The sequence below is a fragment of the Cinclus cinclus genome, chromosome 33, assembly GCF_963662255.1.
Source record: "Cinclus cinclus chromosome 33, bCinCin1.1, whole genome shotgun sequence".
NCBI lineage: Eukaryota > Metazoa > Chordata > Aves > Passeriformes > Cinclidae > Cinclus > Cinclus cinclus.
Window position 1 is genome coordinate 2,634,379 of NC_085078.1, and position 21,113 is coordinate 2,655,491.

The 21,113-nt window shown below is 52.4% G+C and overlaps 2 protein-coding genes across 2 annotated transcripts; one reads left to right on the forward strand and one right to left on the reverse strand.

Moving 5' to 3' along the window:
* Positions 1–977: 977 nt before the first annotated feature.
* On the reverse strand, positions 978–2,486 carry NDUFB11 (NADH:ubiquinone oxidoreductase subunit B11). The gene is made up of 3 exons (XM_062511951.1): positions 2,332–2,486; positions 1,722–1,852; positions 978–1,181 (listed from the first exon to the last, which is right to left on the reverse strand). Exons 1-3 carry the CDS (start codon positions 2,482–2,484, stop codon positions 1,058–1,060), a joined length of 408 nt encoding a protein of 135 aa, XP_062367935.1. The 5' UTR covers positions 2,485–2,486; the 3' UTR covers positions 978–1,057.
* A 296-nt stretch (positions 2,487–2,782) lies between these two features.
* On the forward strand, positions 2,783–18,966 carry LOC134055539 (RNA-binding protein 10-like). The gene is made up of 9 exons (XM_062511940.1): positions 2,783–2,844; positions 3,342–3,369; positions 3,579–3,735; positions 6,758–6,961; positions 7,843–7,912; positions 10,064–10,137; positions 12,294–12,380; positions 13,722–13,782; positions 18,776–18,966. The coding sequence occupies exons 2-9, from the start codon at positions 3,353–3,355 to the stop codon at positions 18,940–18,942; spliced, it is 837 nt and encodes a 278-aa protein (XP_062367924.1). The 5' UTR covers positions 2,783–2,844; positions 3,342–3,352; the 3' UTR covers positions 18,943–18,966.
* The last annotated feature ends 2,147 nt before the right edge of the window (positions 18,967–21,113 follow it).

Sequence of the window (21,113 nt, forward strand, 5' to 3'; positions counted from 1 at the left end):
CGCCGCCCCCTCCCTGCGCGCTAGAGGCCACGCCCTCCGTGCTCTCCCATTGGTTGGTGCCGCCCAGTACCGCGTTTCTATTGGTTGTCGCGTCCCGCCACCGCCCGCCCCCTCCCTCCCCGCCTCACCCGACGCGAGGATTGGGCGGGCGCGCCCCGGCTGGCCACGCCCCTTTCCTGCCGTAGGGCCCCGGATGGGGAAGGCCACGCCCAGTGCGTGGGGCTCGTGACAAGGAACGTCGCGCGCGGCCCCGACGGCGGCCGAGAGGGGACATGGGGCTTGAAAGGACGGAGAGCCGGGGGAGGTGTGGTATGGAAGCTATAGGGGCCCGTGGATGGTTAAAAAGACCTGAAGGGGGTTTGTGTGGGATTATAGGGGCCGATCGGACGCCCGAAGGAGCGCATAAAGTGTCCACAGGAAACCGCGGAAGGCTTCATGTAGCGTCGTGTTAGATTTCATAACTTTATAAAAAGGCACAGAAAGACATTAACTACGGCCTCCGAAGCAACGCAAGAATCTATAGGAGTCTAAGGGGGTCCCGCAGAGCCACAGGAGGCTATGGGGATGCTACACCCAGAGGCTTGGGGAAAACCTGAAGGGGCTATAAGGGGCCGAGGGGGGTCTATGGAAGCCCAGGAGGTGCGTGTGGAGCCTCGGGGGTCTATAGGGTCCTATAGGGGCTCACTGGCAGGTTTTGTGGGCCTTGAGTGACCGTAGGGGGCCATGGGGAAGTTTATGGGGGCACACGGAAGAGGCTTGAGATCCGGAGCGCCGTTTCCGTATAGTGTCGCTGTCTGGTGACGTCACAGAAACGCAAGGGCAGCTGGGAGCTGCAGTCTCATAGGCAACAGGAATGGCCGTTGGGACAGAGCGCCACTTCCGTGTCGTGTCGCGTACTGATGACGTCACGGAGCCGCGAGGGCAGCTGGGAGACATAGTTTCTTGTTCCCTCCTCCCTCAAAAAAAGGCCGAGCAGCCAAGGAGGACCCAGAACTTTATTCACAAACCAACAGGGAGGACCGGGGGCACTCTGGAAGGGCAGCTGGGGGTCCGGGGGTCACTCCGGAGGGGGCAAGGGGAGGCGCTTGGGGTCGTAGTAGTCGGAGGTGAGGAGGGGCAGCCCCCGGCGCTCCCGCTCCCGTACCTGGATCTCGGCCTCGCGCCGGGCCCACTGCTGCAGCCTGTGGGAAGAGGGTCAGGGATGGGCAGGTCACCCCCACACCTTGGGGATCCATGGGGACATCCCAAAACCTCCTGCCAGGTGTCCAAATTCCTCCCTCCTCAAGGGCCTACGTGTCCCTCTAGGTCCCCACATCCCCCTCAGAGTCCACCCTAACCGCCCTCAGGTTGCTATAACCCCCCCGAGGGCTCTGTAGCCCCTTAAAACCTCCGCCAGCTCCCCCATATATTCTCCCCAGGCCCCCTATGGGCTCCTATAAACACCCCTAGACTGCCCTACAGACCCCAAAACCCCAAAACAAAATTCACGGACACCCCCGTAACCTGTACAGGGGGTCTTGTTGGCTCCTAAATTCCCTTGGAAACTCCTACAGAACTCTCAGGAGATCCCCACATCACCCACAGACCACCCGACAACTCCTTACAGACCCCAAAAACATAGTTGAGATCCCATCTGTAGGACCCCCACAAGCTCCCCTTGGGGTGGCCCCCTCCCCCCTTTACCCTGGGGGGTTCCCCAGGTGAGACCCGCCCGCACGGACCCGTAGTCAGGCAGGTAATGCACGAAGACAGAGCCGAGGACGATGGCGATGGAGATCCCGGCCAGGAACGCGGCGCGCATGTTCAGCACGTCGGCGTCGGGGTCGGCCGAGAAGCCATGGTAGTCAGGGTTCTGTGCGGGGGGAGGGTCCTGCTGAGCCCCGTGCCCCACCCACGGACCCCCAGGTGTGTCCCACCCCCCTCCTCCAGGACCCCCAGGTGTGTCCCATCCCCTCCTCAGGGATTCTGGAGCACTGGGCCAGAGGAGCCAGGTGAGCATCAATCCCAGGTGTGACCCCACTCCACAAGCAGAGCATTGACCACGCCCTTTCCGGGCCACACCCCAGATCCCCACGTGTGTCCCCTCCCACAATTCAGCACAGGCCCCGCCTCTCCACAGCCCCACCATCACCTGAGCACGGCATAGCCCCGCCCCAATTTAGGCCCCGCCCACCTTTCCGGCGCACCCAAAGCCCAGCTTACATTTAAACCACGCCCCTGCCATTATTTTACCGGAAACTCCACCCACGACAGGCCCCGCCCCACACCACGCCCATCAACCTTCCCCACACGCCTCGCCCCGCCCCTCCCTCTATGTCCTTGGTCTCCCACCTTCCTCTGCGCCACCAGCATCGGCTCCTCGTCGTGCGCATCGGCTCCGAGCGGCCGCGGCAGCGCCACGGCTCCGGGCGACCCCGCCGAGCGACCCCGAGCCCCGGCGGGCAGCGCCCGCAGCGCCCGCAGCGCCCGCCACAGCGCCGCCATCTTGCCCCGGCGCTCCGCCTCGCCTCTTCCGCTCAATGCGGCCAATCGCGACCTCGCGCTGGAGTCTTGTCCTGCCCCAGCGCCGCTCAGCCAATCCCGGCGCTACGTTTACTTCGTCCCGCCCACTCCCCCCTCTCTCAGAGTTCCCGCCCACTTTAGTGCCGCAGCCAATCATGGACAGGCGTAACTCTGCACCGCCCCTTATACAGAACGGACCAGTAGAAACGCGGGAGATTCGGAGTGGCGGGAATCCTGCCCAATAAGAGAGCGGCGGGGGCGGGCGCGCGGGACGAGCCCGGCTGAGCGGGAGAGGCGCCGCCATTTTGGTGCTCGGGAGCGGCAGCGGCGGCTCCGGGGAAGGTCGGAACGTCCGTGAGGGGCGGGACGGGCCTCGCCGGGATGGGGAGGGGTCCGTGGGGACGGGAGGGGTTGAGCGGGAGGAGCGGGGCTGAGCGGAACTCCCGGCGCAGTTTGTGAGGGAGGGGGTGTGAGAGCGGGATCCGGGGCCGGGATTTTCATGCTAATTAGGAGGTGGGGGTTGCATGTTAATTAGGAGGTGTGTAGTATGCTAAATAGGATATGTGTGTTTTTATGCTAATTACGGGCGGGCTATGAGGGTGGTCCTGCCTGCTCCTCCTCCCCTACACAGGCCCCAGTGGCTCCCAGTTCATCCCAGTTCATCCCAGTTCCATCTTCTTTTATCCCTCCCCTCTTTTGGCCTTCTCAATTTTTCCTAGAATTTCTTCCCGCTCCATTCCAGTGCTTTCCAGTTCATTCAGTTTACATCCCATTAAACCCAAGTTTGTCCCAGTATCCCCCCAGTATCCTCCCAGTCTGACCAGCTGCTGCCTTCACAGGTGCTGGCACCATGGAGTACGAGCGCAGGTAAGGGCGAACCTGAGGATCCTCAAAATTCAAGACGGGGAAAGTAAAAATCTGGGGACCTCTTGAGATACCCCATAAACCAAAAACTTAATAATTTGGGGAGGTGACAACGGAGACTTTGAGGGGGGAGGGGGAACCTCAGGGAGGTATCGGGGGTGGGGGACACCGGGGATTTTGGGGAGCACACCTGACCCACAGCCCCTCTGCAGGGGTGGCCGTGGGGACCGCACGGGGCGTTACGGGGGTGCCCCACCCCCCTCCGAGGATGGATCCCGCACCCAACGCGACCACGACTATCGTGACATGGACTATCGTGGTTATGGGGGTCCTCCAGAGGGGCCCCCCGCTGCCGGGACCCCCCATCAGGTGGGTTTTGGGGTGCTGGGGTGGGCTCACCCTACCTGAGGGGAGACATTTTTGTGCGCACAATCCCGGAACTTGCTGTTCGTTCCAATCCTATTTTTTTTTTGTTTTTTTTTTTTTTTTTTTTTTTTATTTTTCTCAAGGCGGTCACGCAAACTTTTCTGTTTTCCATTGGTTCCTGAATTTCCTGCAGTCCCCCCTCTGTGTCTGCTGTTCTTTCTCGCAGTTCTTTATTTTTCTGGTATTTTTTTTTTTTTTGGTCAGTTCTTTCTCTATTTTCTCTTTCAAGGATGGGGTTACAGGTTTAGCTTAAAGGCTTTGTAAAAGTTCTCCTAAACATCTCCTGGCTGGTTCCAAATTCCCATTTTTCTCTAAATCCCTCCTCACAATTCCCCCCTTTTTCTTCTTCAACCCTCCAGACCTTCTTCATACCATTTTTAATCGTGTTGATAACGCTTTGTAAACTCTAATGAACAATAATTAATGTTGCTAAAAGCCTCAAGATAATCACCACTTTTTTTTTTAACAAATCTCTCTCATCCCCCAGTTACCTAAAGTGCATCTAAACCCTAACCACTCGTTTTTAAAGGCTTTTTCTTAACCCGTTTTATCTTTTTTTAAAAATTCAATCTGACAACTTCACACAACACAACCCTTCTACGTCTTCGTCCCTACCCCAAAAGCAAAAAAAAAAAAAAAAAAAAAAGAACAATTAATTGCTAATTAATTCTAAGTTTTGTGCATTCTACCATCAACACTGTGTTCAAATATCTGAGGTTAAATTCAGTTTTTTTTTCTGTGCCCCACACCCCAATTTCTGCCCAGCCCCACTGTTTCCCATCTCTCCCAAATTTTTGGCATCTCTTACAGATCCCTGGGAATCAGCAGCACAAATTCAGCATTGTCCTGAGCACTGAGCTTCCACCGTGGTGGCACCCATGGACAAGGACTGTAAAACCCTTTTGCAATCAGGGCTTAGCATTTTCTACAGCTAAGAACATTAAAAATGCTTTTTTTTTTTTTTTTTTGTTTGTTTTTCTTTTTTGTTTTTTATTTTTTTAAGTGACCACACCAGGCATTTCTGCCTTTTCCAGCCTCCAAATTCCATGTGGGACTCTTTAGGATCCTGCTTGACTCTAGTGTAGGATGGGGTTCTTTTCCCATCCTCTGGAAGAGTTTTCAGAGCGTTCCTTGCCAAATTCCTTTGCCTGCCACAAGATTTCTGGGTGCAGCTGTGCTTCTTGTTGCACATCCATGAATTCTCCCTGACCTGTGAACTTTTCTATCCTTACCAGATGCAAAGGATTCCCCTCTGTGAGATGCAAATTGGCTGCAGCAGCAGCAGCTGAGCAGGTTTTTTTTTTTTGTTTTTTTTTTTTTGTTTTTGTTTTTTTTTTTTGTTTTTTTTACAGCAAGTTTCCCACAGGAGCTGCTGCAATCCTGGCACAATTAAAGCTCCTTAGTAGCTGTCAGTCCCAGGGTGTTAATGAGTGCCCCAGGAATCCAGAAAGGTTTGGGTTAAAGGTGAATTCGGGCTGTTCTCTGGGGCTCACTTACAGTTCCCTTAATTATTTCTCATTCAAATGGGGCCCAAAGGTTGGGTTTTATCTTTGTGCTCAAATTCCCTCCCGGCGTGGGTGGCTATGGCATGGGTAAAATAATAATTCTTCTTTTCTTTTTTTTTCTTCTCCTTTTCTTCTCCTTTTCTCCTTCTTTTCTCTTCCTCTTCTCCTCCTCTTCTCCTCCTCTTCTTCTTATTTTTCTTTTCTTCTCCTTTTCTGCTCCTTGTCTTCTTCTGCTTTTCTTCTCCTCCTTTTCTTCTCCTTTTTTCTTCTCCTTTTTTCTTCTCCTTTTTTCTTCTCCTTTTCTTCTCCTTTTCTTCTTCTCCTTTTCTTCTTCTTTTCTTCTTCTCCTTTTCTTCTTCTCCTTTTCTTCTTCTCCTTTTCTTCTTCTCCTTTTCTTCTCCTTTTCTTCTCCTTTTCTTCTCCTTTTCTTCTTTTCTTCTCCTTCTCCCTCTTCTCTTTCTCCTCCTTCTCCTTCTTTTCCTTCTCCTCCTTCTCCTTCTCCTTTTCTTCTTCTCTTCTTTTCTTTCTTCTCCTTCTCCTTCTTCTTCTCCTTTTCTTCTTTTCTTCTCCTTCTTCTTTTCCTTCTTCTTCTCCTTCTTCTCTTTCTCCTCCTTCTCCTCCTTTTTCTTCTTTTCCTTCTTCTCCTTCCTTTTCTTCTCCTCCTTCTTTATCCTCTTTCTTTTATTAGTTCTCCTTTTATTTTTCTCCTTTCTTCTCTTTCTTTTATTAACTTTTTTATCAGGCAATTATTTCTCTTCTTCACTTTCCTGGATTTTTTTTTTAATTAATTTTTTTTATCAGACAATCGTTTTTATCTTCCTCACTTTTCTGCTTTTCTTTTTTTTTATTAACTTTTTTATCAGACAATTATTTCTCTTCCTCACTTTCCTGGGTTTTTTTAATTAATTTTTTTATCAGACAATCATTTTTCTCTTCCTTACTTTTCTGGTTTTTTTTTTATTAATTTTTTTATCAGACAATTATTTCTGTTCCTCACTTTTCTGTTTTTTTTTTATTATTTTTTTATCAGACAATCATTTTTCTCTTCCTCACTTTTTTTTTTTTTAAATTAATTTTTTTATCTCACAATCATTTCTCTTCCTTACTTTCCTGGTTTTTTTAATTATGAATTTTTTTAGCAGACAATCATTTTTGTCTTCCTCACTTTTCTGGTTTTTTTATTATGAATTTTTTTAGCAGACAATCATTTTTCTCTTCCTCACTTTCCTGGGTCTTTTAATTAATTTTTTTTATCAGACAATCATTTTTCTCTTCCTCTCTTTCCTGTTTTTTTTTTATTTTTTATTTTTTTTTTTTATTATTAACTCTTTTATCATGCAATCATTCCTCCTCCTCCCTTTCCTCCTCCAGGACGATCCCAAGGTTCCAATCTTACCTTAACCCTCCCTAAAAACCCCTTCCCACCTGCGGGTCCCGTTTTAATGGAAATCCTCCTGCAGGCATCCTACGAGAGCCCGGAGGCGCCGCGGAAGCGGGAGCCGAGCCGGGACCATCCCCGGGAGCCGGCGGCGGCCCCGGCGCTGCCCTTCGGAGCCGACGGCGATTACCGGGACCAGGATTACCGGGAGGGCGCCGACGAGGAGCCCCGGGCCAGCACCATCGTCATGCTCAGGATGCTGCCCCAGGCGGCCACCGAGAACGATGTGAGACACGCCCCCTCCTCCCCCTGCGAGGCCACGCCCATTTGAGCTGGGATGACCACGCCCCATTGAGAGCCACACCTCCTTAGGTGGGGTGACCATGCCCCCATGAGGCCACGCCCCCCGGCTGAGATGGTCACGCCCATGCTAGGCCACGCCCTGTGTGTAAAGACACGCCCCTTTAGCTGGGATGGTCATGCCCCCACAAGGCCACACCCTGTGTGTAAAGACACGCCCCTTTAGCTGGGATGGTCACGCCCCCACAAGGCCACACCCTGTGTAAAGACACGCCCCTTTAGCTGGGATGGTCACGCCCCCTTATCTGGGGTGGTCATGCCCCATGTGAGGCCACACCCCCTTAGGCGGGATGACCACGCCCCCTTGCGAGCCACACCTCCTTAGGTGGGATGGTCACGCCCCCCCTTGGCTGGGATGGTCACTCCCATGCTAGGCCACGCCCTGTGTGAAAAAGACACGCCCCTTTAGCTGGGATGGTCACGCCCCCTTATCTGGAGTGGTCATGCCCCATGTGAGGCCACACCCCCTTAGGTGGGATGGCCACGCCCTGCATGAAGCTCTGCCCCCTTAGTTGGGATGGCCACACCCCTGCGAGACCACGCCCTGCATGAAGACATGCCCCTTTAGCTGGGATGGCCACGCCCCATGAGACCACACCCCCTTACCTGGGATGGCCATGCCCCTTGTGAGGCCACGCCCCTTTAGCTGGGATGACTGTGTCCTGTGAGGCCACGCCCCCTGTGCCCCAGCCCTGTCCCTTAGGCCCCCCCTGTGACACTGTGAGGTCACCTGGGCCCCTCCCACACACCTGAGTCCCTCTGGGGGTTGTCCCCTGTCCCAGTGACCTGTCCCCTGTGTCCCCCCAGATCCGGGCACAGCTGCAGGCACAGGGGGTGCAGCCCCGCGAGGTGCGGCTGATGCGCAACAAGTCCTCAGGTGAGCCTCACCTGGGCCCTTCCCCTGCACACCTGGGCCCTTCCCCTGAGCCCCTCCCCTGCACACCTGGGCCCCTCCCCTGCACACCTGGGCCCTTCCCCTGCACACCTGGGCCCTTCCCCTGAGCCCCTCCCCTGCACACCTGGGCCCCTCCCCTGCGCACCTGGGCCCCTCCCCTGCACACCTGGGCCCTTCCCCTGGGCCCCTCCCCTGCACACCTGGGCCCCTCCCCTGCACACCTGGGCCCTTCCCCTGGGCCCTTCCCCTGGGCCCTTCCCCTGCACACCTGGTCCCTTCCCCATCTTTCACACCTGGCTCCTTTGGGGTGGGGGTACCTGACACCCAGACCCCTTGGAGGGGGTGGCTCCCTGCCCTGCCCGTAGCAGGGGACACCAGGGGTGCTGGTTCTGTCCTTAGGGGGCACCCAGGGGTACCTGTCCCCTCCCCGGGAACACCCAGGGGTACCTGTCCCCTCCCTACAGACACCAGGGGTACCTGTCCCCTCCCCAGGGACACCCAGGGGTGCTGGTTCTGTCCTTAGGGGGCACCCAGGGGTGCTTGTCCCCTTCCTGGGGTGCTGCAGTGGACTCGAGGGGCACCAGTGGTGCTGATCCCATCCCCAGTGACACCCAGGGGTGCTGATCCCATCCCCAGAGGTGCCTGTCCCATCTTTAGGGGCACCCAGGGGTGCTGATCCCATCCCCAGAGGTGCCTGTCCCATCTTTAGGGGCACCCAGGGGTGCCAGTTCCCTCCCCAGGGGTATCTGTGAGTCCTTCTGTCAGACTTAGGGGACACCTAGGGGTGTCTGTCCTCTCCTCAGGAGCACCCAGGGGTGCCTGTCCCATCTTTAGGGGCACCCAGGGGTGCCTTTGCCAGACTTAGGGGGCACCCAGGTGTGTCTGTCCCCTCCCTAGGAGCACCCAGGGGTGCCTTTGCCAGAATCAGGGGCACCCAGGGGTGCCTGTTCTTTCCTCAGGAGCACCCAGGGGTGCTGGTCACCTTCTCAGGGGCACCCAGGGGTGCCAGTTCCATCTCTAGGAGCACCCAGGGGTGCCTGTCCTGTTCCCCAGGGACACCCAGGGGTGTCTGTCCCCTCCCTAGGAGCACCCAGGGGTGTCTGTCCCCTCCTCAGGAGCACCCAGGGGTGCTGGTCACCTTCTCAGGGGCACTCAGGGGTGCCAGTCCCTTCCCTAGGAGCACCCAGGGGTGCTGATTCCACCTTTAGGAGCACCCAGGGGTGCCATTGCCAGATTCAGGGGGCACCCAGGGGTGTCTGTCCTCTCCCCAGGAGCACCCAGGGGTGCTTGTTCCCTTCTCAGGAGCACCCAGGGGTGCTTGTCCTATTCCCCAGGGGCACCCAGGGGTGCTGGTCCCTTTTCAGGAGCACCCAGGGGTGCCTGTGTCCTCTCTAGGGGCATCCAGGGATGCTTGTGCCAGACTCAGGGAGCACCCAGGGGTGCTGGCCACATCTTTAGGGACACCCAGGGGTGCCTTTGCCAGACTCAGGGGGCACCCAGGGGTGCCTGTCCCCTCCCTAGGGACACCCAGGGGTGTCTGTCTCCCCCTCAGGAGCACCCAGGGGTGTCTGTCTCATCTCTAGGGGCACCTGGGGGTGCTGCACCAGATTTGGGGGGACACCCAAGGATGCTCATGCTCTCCTCAGGAGCACCCAGGGGTGCTGGTCCTGCTCTCCAGGGGCACCCAGGGGTGCCAGTCTCATCCCCAGGGGCACCCAGGGGTGCCTGTCCCCTTCTTAGGAGCACCCAGGGGTGCTGATCCCATCTCGTGGAGCACCCAGGGGTGCTGTGCCAGGCTCGGGGGGGCACCCAGGGGTGCCAGATTCAAAGCCAGGGATGCTGACCCTGTCCCCAGGAGCACCCAGGGGTGCCCTTCTTCATCCTGAGGGGCACCCAGAGGTGCCAGACCCTTCCCCAGGAGCACCCAGGGGTGCTGGCCCCGTCCCCAGGACACACCCAAACTCTCCAGGGGCACCAGGAACACCTGCAGGGCTTCACCTTGAGGGGTCCCAAAGGGGTACCAGGACCACCCATGGATGCCCATTCCCACCCCGGGGGGTCCCAAATGGGTTCCAGGACCACCCATGGGTGCCCCCCACCCACCCCCTCCCCAACACCCCCGGCCCGTTCCAGGTCAGAGCCGCGGATTCGCCTTCGTGGAATTCCATCACGTGCAGGAGGCGGCCAGGTGGATGGAGGCCAACCAGGTGGGGGAGGGGCGATGAGGAGGGGGAGGGGCTGGGGGAGGGGAGGAACCTACCAGGAGGGGGAGGGGCCAGCAAGAACCGGAAGGGGCAACCAGGAGGGGGAGGGGACGACGGGGGGGGGGGGGGGGGGGGGGGGGCAGAGCAGGTGGGACAGGGGTGGGGCCAGGGTCTGTGGGGTGTTACTGGTCTGTACTGGCCTGTATTGGTTTGTACTGGTCTGTACTGGCCTGTATTGGTTTGTACTGGTCTGTACTGGCCTGTATTGGTTTGTACTGGTTTGTACTGGCCTGTACTCGCCTGTATTGGTTTGTACTGGTCTGTACTGGCCTGTACTGGCCTGTATTGGTTTGTACTGGTCTGTACTGGCCTGTACTGGCCTGTATTGGTTTGTACTGGTCTGTACTGGCCTGTACTGGCCTGTATTGGTTTGTACTGGTTTGTACTGGCCTGTATTGGTTTGTGCTGGTCTGTACTGGCTTATATTAGTTTGTACTGGTCTGTGCTGGCCTGTATTGGTTTGTATTGGTCTGTACTGGTTTATACTGGTCTGTACTGGCCTGTACTGATCTGTACTGATCTGTACTGGCCTGTATTGATTTGTACCACCCTGTATTGGTTTGTACTGGTCTATACTGGCATGTACTGGTTTGTGCTGGCCTGTATTGGTCTGCACTGGTGGCCGTGTTCCCGTGGTGGGGGATGGGCACTGGGGGCCTCGTGTGAGTCCCAGTGTTCCCAGTACGAGCTGCTGGTGCCATCTGGGACAAGCTCTGGTGCCCCCAAATTCCAGCCCTGGCACTGCCCTGGTTCTTGTCCTGGTACCCCCAAATTCCCATCCTGGTACCCCCAAATTCTCATCCTGGTACCCCCCCAAATTCACATCATGGTGTGCTCCTGGTGCCCCCCAAATTCCCATCCTGGTACCCCCAAATTCATGTCCTTGTACCCCCAAATTCACATCCTGGTGTGCTCCTGGTACCCCCAAATTCACATCCTGGTGCCCCCCAAATTCCCATCCTGGTACCCCCAAATTCACGTCCTGGTGCCCCCCAAATTCCCATCCTGGTACCCCCAAATTCACGTCCTGGTGCCCCCCAAATTCACATCCTGGTACCCCCCAAATTCACGTCCTGGTACCCCCCAAATTCCCATCCTGGTGTGCTCCTGGTGCCCCCCAAATTCACATCCTGGTACCCCCAAATTCACATCCTGGTACCCCCCAAATTCACATCCTGGCGCCCCCCAAATTCCCATCCTGGCGCCCCCCAAATTCACATCCTGTTACCCCCAAATTCCCATCCTGGTGCCCCCCAAATTCCCATCCTGGTGTGCTCCTGGTGCCCCCCAAATTCACATCCTGGTGCCCCCCAAATTCACGTCCTGGTACCCCCAAATTCACATCCTGGTGTGCTCCTGGTGCCCCCCAAATTCACATCCTGGTGCCCCCCAAATTCACATCCTGGTGCCCCCAAATTCACGTCCTGGTACCCCCAAATTCACATCCTGGTGTGCTCCTGGTGCCCCCCAAATTCACATCCTGGTGCCCCCCAAATTCCCATCCTGGTGCTCCCCAAATTCACATCCTGGTGCCCCCCAAATTCCCATCCTGGTGCTCCCCAAATTCCCATCCTGGTACCCCCAAATTCCCATCCTGGTGCCCCCCTGGGCCCCCCTGGGCCAGGCTGGGGCACCTCATGTTCCTGTGCCCCCCCCCCCCGTGCTCCCCTGTGCCCCCTGATCCCCCCGATACCCCCTGAATCCCTCTGTGCCCCCCCTGACCCCCCCCATTTCCCCCCGACCCCCCCCGTGTCCCCCCTGACCCCCCCATTCCCCCTGACCCCCCCTGTGCCCCCTCTGACCCCCCCCATTCCCCCTGACCACCCCTGTGCCCCCCCTGACCCCCCCGTTCCCCCCTGAACCCCCCTGACCCCCCCCGACCCCCCCATTTCCCCCTGACCCCCCCTGTGCCCCCTCTGACCCCCCCCCTTTCCCCCCTGACCACCCCTGTGCCCCCCCTGACCCCCCCTGAACCCCCCTGACCCCCCCGACCCCCCCATTTCCCCCTGACCCCCCCTGTGCCCCCCCTGACCCCCCCTGAACCCCCCTGACCCCCCCCGACCCCCCCATTTCCCCCTGACCCCCCCTGTGCCCCCCAGGCCGGGCTGACCCTCCTGGGGCACCGCGTGTCCCTGCACTACAGCGACCCCAAACCCAAAATCAACGAGGACTGGCTCTGCGCCAAGGTGGGGGCACTGGGGGGCACTGGGAGGGCACTGGGAGAGTACTGGGAGCACTGGGAGGGCACTGGGTGATGGTGGGTGGCACTGGGAGGGCACTGGGGAGCACTGGGAGGCACTGGGAGGGCACTGGGAGGACACAGGGGGGGCAGTGGGGGGCACTGGGAGGGTACTGGGGAGCACTGGGAGGGCACTGGGTGACGGTGGGTAGTACTGGGTGACACTGGTGGAACACTGGGAGGCACTGAGGGGGGCACGGGGGTCACTGGGGAGCACTGGGAGGACACAGGGAGGTCACTGGGGGGTACTGGGAGGCACTGGGGGTACTGGGGGACACTGGGGGACACTGGGAGGACACTGGGAGGCACTGGGGGCACTGGGAGGCACTGGGGGCACTGGGAGGTACTGGGAGGCACTGGGAGGTACTGGAGGCACTGGGGGACACTGGGAGGCACTGGGAGGTACTGGGAGGCACTGGGAGGCACTGGGGGCACTGGGAGGCACTGGGAGGACACTGGGAGGCACTGGGGGCACTGGGAGGCACTGGGAGGTACTGGAGGCACTGGGAGGTACTGGAGGCACTGGGGGACACTGGGAGGCACTGGGAGGTACTGGGAGGCACTGGGAGGCACTGGGAGGCACTGGGGGGACACTGGGAGACACTGGGAGGCACTGGGGGGTACTGGGGGGCACTGGGGGGACACTGGGAGACACTGGGAGGCACTGGGGGGTACTGGGAGGCACTGGGGGTACTGGGGGGCACTGGGGGGACACTGGGGGCACTGGGGGACACTGGGAGGACACTGGGAGGCACTGGGGGGCACTGGGGACACTGGGAGGACACTGGGAGGCACTGGGGGCACTGGGAGGCACTGGGGGGACACTGGGGGGCACTGGGGGGCACTGGGAGGCACTGGGGGCACTGGGAGGCACTGGGAGGTACTGGGGGGACACTGGGGGGCACTGGGAGGCACTGGGGGCACTGGGGGGCACTGGGAGGCACTGGGGGCACTGGGGGACACTGGGAGGCACTGGGAGGCACTGGGAGGCACTGGGAGGTACTGGGGGGCACTGGGAGGCACTGGGGGGCACTGGGAGGCACTGGGAGGTACTGGGAGGCACTGGGAGGTACTGGGGGCACTGGGAGGTACTGGGAGGCACTGGGAGGCACTGGGGGGTACTGGGGGGCACTGGGGGGACACTGGGAGGCACTGGGAGGTACTGGGAGGTACTGGGAGGCACTGGGAGATCCTGGGGGGTTTGAGAAGTTCCGGGGTGTCACATTTTGGGGATTTCCCATTTTGGGCTCTGAGCACTTTTGGGGTTTCCCGTTTTTGGGGTTCCCAGTGCGGGGTGCAGAACTTCAAGCGACGTGAGAAATGTTTCAAGTGCGGCGTCCCCAAGGCCGGTGAGTGACCCCAAATCCTGGGGTCTCACCCCAAAACCTCAATTCTTGGGGCTCAATCCCCGAAGTTTGGGGCTCAATCCCAGATTCCTGGGGCTCAATCCCTGATTTTTGGGGTTCCATTCCCTGATTTTGGGGTTTCAATCCAGATTCCTGGGGCTCAATCCCTGATTTTTGGGGTTCCATTCCCTGATTTTGGGGCTCAATCCCAGATTCCTGGGGCTCAATCCCTGATTTTTGGGGTTCCATTCCCTGATTTTGGGGTTTCAATCCCAAATTCCTGGGGCTCAATCCCTGATTTTTGGGGTTTCATTCCCTGATTTTGGGGTTTCAATCCCAGATTCCTGGGGCTCAATCCCTGATTTTTGGGGTTTCATTCCCTGATTTTGGGGTTTCAATCCCAAATTCCTGGGGCTCAATCCCTGATTTTTGGGGTTCCATTCCCTGATTTTGGGGCTCAATCCCAGATTCCTGGGGCTCAATCCCTGATTTTTGGGGTTTCATTCCCTGATTTTGGGGTTTCAATCCCAAATTCCTGGGGCTCAATCCCTGATTTTTGGGGTTTCATTCCCTGATTTTGGGGTTTCAATCCCAAATTCCTGGGGCTCAATCCCTGATTTTTGGGGTTTCATTCCCTGATTTTGGGGTTTCAATCCCAGATTCCTGGGGCCCAATCCCTGATTTTTGGGGTTCCATTCCCTGATTTTGGGGTTTCAATCCCAGATTCCTGGGGCTCAATCCCTGATTTTTGGGGTTCCATTCCCTGATTTTGGGGTTTCAATCCCAAATTCCTGGGGCTCAATCCCTGATTTTTGGGGTTTCATTCCCTGATTTTGGGGTTTCAATCCCAAATTCCTGGGGCTCAATCCCTGATTTTTGGGGTTTCATTCCCTGATTTTGGGGTTTCAATCCCAGATTCCTGGGGCTCAATCCCTGATTTTTGGGGTTTCATTCCCTGATTTTGGGGTTTCAATCCCAGATTCCTGGGGCTCAATCCCTGATTTTTGGGGTTTCATTCCCTGATTTTGGGGTTTCAATCCCAGATTCCTGGGGCTCAATCCCTGATTTTTGGGGTTTCATTCCCTGATTTTGGGGTTTCAATCCCAGATTCCTGGGGCTCAATCCCTGATTTTTGGGGTTTCATTCCCTGATTTTGGGGTTTCAATCCCAGATTCCTGGGGCTCAATCCCTGATTTTTGGGGTTTCATTCCCTGATTTTGGGGTTTCAATCCCAAATTCCTGGGGCTCAATCCCTGATTTTTGGGGTTTCATTCCCTGATTTTGGGGTTTCAATCCCAGATTCCTGGGGCTCAATCCCTGATTTTTGGGGTTCCATTCCCTGATTTTGGGGTTTCAATCCCAAATTCCTGGGGCTCAATCCCTGATTTTTGGGGTTTCATTCCCTGATTTTGGGGTTTCAATCCCAGATTCCTGGGGCTCAATCCCTGATTTTTGGGGTTTCATTCCCTGATTTTGGGGTTTCAATCCCAGATTCCTGGGGCTCAATCCCTGATTTTTGGGGTTCCATTCCCTGATTTTGGGGTTTCAATCCCAGATTCCTGGGGCTCAATCCCTGATTTTTGGGGTTCCATTCCCTGATTTTGGGGTTTCAATCCCAGATTCCTGGGGCTCAATCCCTGATTTTTGGGGTTTCATTCCCTGATTTTGGGGTTTCAATCCCAGATTCCTGGGGCTCAATCCCTGATTTTTGGGGTTTCATTCCCTGATTTTGGGGTTTCAATCCCAAATTCCTGGGGCTCAATCCCTGATTTTTGGGGTTTCATTCCCTGATTTTGGGGTTTCAATCCCAAATTCCTGGGGCTCAATCCCTGATTTTTGGGGTTCCATTCCCTGATTTTGGGGTTTCAATCCCAAATTCCTGGGGCTCAATCCCTGATTTTTGGGGTTTCATTCCCTGATTTTGGGGTTTCAATCCCAGATTCCTGGGGCTCAATCCCTGATTTTTGGGGTTCCATTCCCTGATTTTGGGGTTTCAATCCCAGATTCCTGGGGCTCAATCCCTGATTTTTGGGGTTCCATTCCCTGATTTTGGGGTTTCAATCCCAAATTCCTGGGGCTCAATCCCTGATTTTTGGGGTTTCATTCCCTGATTTTGGGGTTTCAATCCCAAATTCCTGGGGCTCAATCCCTGATTTTTGGGGTTTCATTCCCTGATTTTGGGGTTTCAATCCCAAATTCCTGGGGCTCAATCCCTGATTTTTGGGGTTCCATTCCCTGATTTTGGGGTTTCAATCCCAGATTCCTGGGGCTCAATCCCTGATTTTTGGGGTTTCATTCCCTGATTTTGGGGTTTCAATCCCAGATTCCTGGGGCTCAATCCCTGATTTTTGGGGTTTCATTCCCTGATTTTGGGGTTTCAATCCCAGATTCCTGGGGCTCAATCCCTGATTTTTGGGGTTTCATTCCCTGATTTTGGGGTTTCAATCCCAGATTCCTGGGGCTCAATCCCTGATTTTTGGGGTTTCATTCCCTGATTTTGGGGTTTCAATCCCAGATTCCTGGGGCTCAATCCCTGATTTTTGGGGTTTCATTCCCTGATTTTGGGGTTTCAATCCCAGATTCCTGGGGCTCAATCCCTGATTTTTGGGGTTCCATTCCCTGATTTTGGGGTTTCAATCCCAGATTCCTGGGGCTCAATCCCTGATTTTTGGGGTTCCATTCCCTGATTTTGGGGTTTCAATCCCAGATTCCTGGGGCTCAATCCCTGATTTTTGGGGTTTCATTCCCTGATTTTGGGGTTTCAATCCCAAATTCCTGGGGCTCAATCCCTGATTTTTGGGGTTTCATTCCCTGATTTTGGGGTTTCAATCCCAGATTCCTGGGGCTCAATCCCTGATTTTTGGGGTTTCATTCCCTGATTTTGGGGTTTCAATCCCAAATTCCTGGGGCTCAATCCCTGATTTTTGGGGTTTCATTCCCTGATTTTGGGGTTTCAATCCCAGATTCCTGGGGCTCAATCCCTGATTTTTGGGGTTTCATTCCCTGATTTTGGGGTTTCAATCCCAGATTCCTGGGGCTCAATCCCTGATTTTTGGGGTTCCATTCCCTGATTTTGGGGTTTCAATCCCAGATTCCTGGGGCTCAATCCCTGATTTTTGGGGTTTCATTCCCTGATTTTGGGGTTTCAATCCCAGATTCCTGGGGCTCAATCCCTGATTTTTGGGGTTTCATTCCCTGATTTTGGGGTTTCAATCCCAGATTCCTGGGGCTCAATCCCTGATTTTTGGGGTTCCATTCCCTGATTTTGGGGTTTCAATCCCAAATTCCTGGGGCTCAATCCCTGATTTTTGGGGTTTCATTCCCTGATTTTGGGGTTTCAATCCCAGATTCCTGGGGCTCAATCCCTGATTTTTGGGGTTTCATTCCCTGATTTTGGGGTTTCAATCCCAGATTCCTGGGGCTCAATCCCTGATTTTTGGGGTTTCATTCCCTGATTTTGGGGTTTCAATCCCAGATTCCTGGGGCTCAATCCCTGATTTTTGGGGTTCCATTCCCTGATTTTGGGGTTTCAATCCCAGATTCCTGGGGCTCAATCCCTGATTTTTGGGGTTCCATTCCCTGATTTTGGGGTTTCAATCCCAGATTCCTGGGGCTCAATCCCTGATTTTTGGGGTTTCATTCCCTGATTTTGGGGTTTCAATCCCAAATTCCTGGGGCTCAATCCCTGATTTTTGGGGTTTCATTCCCTGATTTTGGGGTTTCAATCCCAGATTCCTGGGGCTCAATCCCTGATTTTTGGGGTTTCATTCCCTGATTTTGGGGTTTCAATCCCAAATTCCTGGGGCTCAATCCCTGATTTTTGGGGTTTCATTCCCTGATTTTGGGGTTTCAATCCCAGATTCCTGGGGCTCAATCCCTGATTTTTGGGGTTTCATTCCCTGATTTTGGGGTTTCAATCCCAGATTCCTGGGGCTCAATCCCTGATTTTTGGGGTTCCATTCCCTGATTTTGGGGTTTCAATCCCAGATTCCTGGGGCTCAATCCCTGATTTTTGGGGTTTCATTCCCTGATTTTGGGGTTTCAATCCCAGATTCCTGGGGCTCAATCCCTGATTTTTGGGGTTTCATTCCCTGATTTTGGGGTTTCAATCCCAGATTCCTGGGGCTCAATCCCTGATTTTTGGGGTTCCATTCCCTGATTTTGGGGTTTCAATCCCAAATTCCTGGGGCTCAATCCCTGATTTTTGGGGTTCCATTCCCTGATTTTGGGGTTTCAATCCCAAATTCCTGGGGCTCAATCCCTGATTTTTGGGGTTTCATTCCCTGATTTTTGGGATTCAATCCCTGATTTTGGGGCTCAATCCCTGATTCTTGGGATTCAATCCCTGATTTTGGGGCTCAATCCCTGATTTTTGGGGTTTCATTCCCTGATTCTTGGTGTTCAATCCCTGATTTTTGGGGTTCAATTCATGATTTTTGGGTACAAATTCCATTTATTTAATTCCATCCTGATTTCTGTTTTTATCCCATTTATTTAATTCCATCCCTGATTTCTGTTTTTATCCCATTTATTTAATTTAATTCCTGATTTCTGTTTTTATCCCATTTATTTAATTCCTGATTTCTGTTTTTATCCCATTTATTTAATTCCTCATTTCTGTTTTTATCCCATTTATTTAATTTAATTCCTCATTTCTGTTTTTATCCCATTTATTTAATTTAATTCCTGATTTCTGTTTTTATCCCATTTATTTAATTCCATCCTGATTTCTGTTTTTATCCCATTTATTTACTTTAATTCCTGATTTCTGTTTTTATCCCATTTATTTAATTCCTGATTTCTGTTTTTATCCCATTTATTTAATTCCTGATTTCTGTTTTTATCCCATTTATTTAATTCCTGATTTCTGTTTTTATCCCATTTATTTAATTCCTGATTTCTGTTTTTATCCCATTTATTTAATTCCTGATTTCTGTTTTTATCCCATTTATTTAATTCCTGATTTCTGTTTTTATCCCATTTTTTTTGGCTGCAGATGCAGAGCAGAGGGGTCCTGGGGGTCCCCGACCGGAGCTGCTGCCGGGGGGGGGGGGGAGGGGGGCTCCTGCCCCTCCCCCAACCCTACGGCCCCACCCTGGGGGGTCCCCCCGGGGGGTCCCAGGGGGGCTCCGAGCCCGGAGCCGAAAACGCCAACGACAGTGAGTGGGGGATGGGGGAATGGGGGGGGTGGGGATTTCTTTGGGAATTTTTTTAATGGGTTTTTTTGGGGATTTTTTGGGGATTTTTTGGGATTTTTTTTGGGTATTTTTTCGGGTTTTTTTGGGATTTTTTGATGATTTTTTCGGGATTTTTCGGGGATTTTTTGGGATTTTTGGGGGATTTTTTGTGGATTTTTTTGGGATTTTTTTTTGGGTATTTTTTCGGGTTTTTTTGGGATTTTTTGAGGATTTTTTGGGGATTTTTCGGGGATTTTTTTGGATTTTTGGGGGATTTTTTGTGGATTTTTTTGGGATTTTTTTGGGTATTTTTTCGGGTTTTTTTGGGGATTTTTGGGGATTTTTTGTGGATTTTTCGGGGATTTTTTGGGATTTTTGGGGGATTTTTTGTGGATTTTTTTGGGATTTTTTTGGGTATTTTTTCGGGTTTTTTTTGGGATTTTTTGAGGATTTTTTGGGGATTTTTTGTGGATTTTTTGGGGGGATTTTTTTGGGATTTTTTTGGGATTTTTTTGGGGATTTTTTTGTGATTTTGGGATTTTTTTGGTGATTTTTTTGGGGGGGATTTTTTGGTGATTTTTGGGGGATTTTTTGGTGGGATTTTTGTGGATTTTTGGTGGATTTTTTTGGGATTTTTTCAGGATTTTTTTGGGGATTTTTTTAGGATTTTTCTGGGAATTTTTTTGTGATTTTTTGGTGATTTTTTGGGGATTTTTTGGGATTTTTGGGGGATTTTTTTGTGGATTTTTTGGGATATTTTTTGGGATTTTTTTGGGATTTTTTGGGGATATTTTTGGGGATTTTTTGGGGATTTTTAGGGGATTTTTTAGTGATTTTTGGGGGATTTTTTTGGGATTTTTTTTGATTTTTGGGGGATTTTTTGTGGATTTATTTTGGGATTTTTTTGTGTGTTTTTTGGGGATTTTTTGAGGATTTTTTGAGCATATTTTGGGGATTTTTTTGGGGTTTTTTTGGGATTTTTTTGGGTATTTTTGGGGTTTTTTTGGGATTTTTTGTGGATTTTTTTGGGATTTTTTGGTGATTTTTGGGATTTTTTGGTGGATTTTTTGGGGATTTTTTTGGGGATTTTTTGGGTTTTTTTGGGATTTTTTGGTGATTTTTTGTGGGGTTTTTGGGATTTTTTGGGTATTTTTTTGGGTTTTGGGGATTTTTTGGAATTTTTTTGTTATTTTTTTCGTGGTCTTTTTGGGATTTTTTGTGGATTTTTGGGGGATTTTTCAGGGATTCTTTTGGTTTTTTTTGGGTTATTTCGGCATTTTTTGAGGATTTTTGGTGAGTTTTTGGCATTTTTTGGGATTTTTTGGGGATTTCTTTTGGATTTTTTAGGGATGTTTGGGGGATTTTTTGGGGATTTTTTTGGGTTTTTTTGGGGATTATTTTGGGATTTTTGGGGGATTTTTTAGGGATTTTTTGGGGGGATTTTTTTAGGGATTCTTTTGTGGATTTTTGGGGGATTTTTTCGGGATTCTTTTGTATTTTTTTGGGATTGTTTTGGGATTTTTTGGGATTGTTTTGGGATTTTTTGGGGATTTTTTGGGGCATTTTTGGGAGATGTTTTAGGATTTTTAAGGGATTTTTTTAGGGATTTTTTTGGATTTTTTTCGGGATTTTTTTGGGATTTTTTGAGGATTTTTTTGGGATTTTTGGTGGCTTTTTTGGGATTTTTTGGGGGGATTTTTGGGACTTTTTTGGGATTTTTTTGTGAATTTTTTGAGGATCTTTTGTGGATTTTTTGGGGGATTTTTTGGAGATTTTTTGGGATTTTTGGGGGGATTTTTGGGGATTTTTTTGGGAATTTTTTCAGGATTTTGTGGGATTTTTTTGGGGATTTTTTGGGTTTTTTTGGGGATTTTTTGAGGATTTTTTTGGGGTTTTTTTTTTTAGGGATTCTTTTCGGGATTTTTTGGGAATTTTTTGGGATTTTTGGGGATTTTTTGAGGATTGTGGGGGATTTTGGGGGGATTTTTGGGGGATTTTTTTGGTATTTTGTTTTGGGATAATTTGGGATTTTTTTTGGCATTTTTGGGGGATTTTTGGGGATTTTTTTCGGGTTTTTTTGGGATTTTGATTTTTATTTTTTTAGGATGTGATGATTTTTTGGGATTTCTTGGGGTGATTTTGGATTTTGTAAAATTT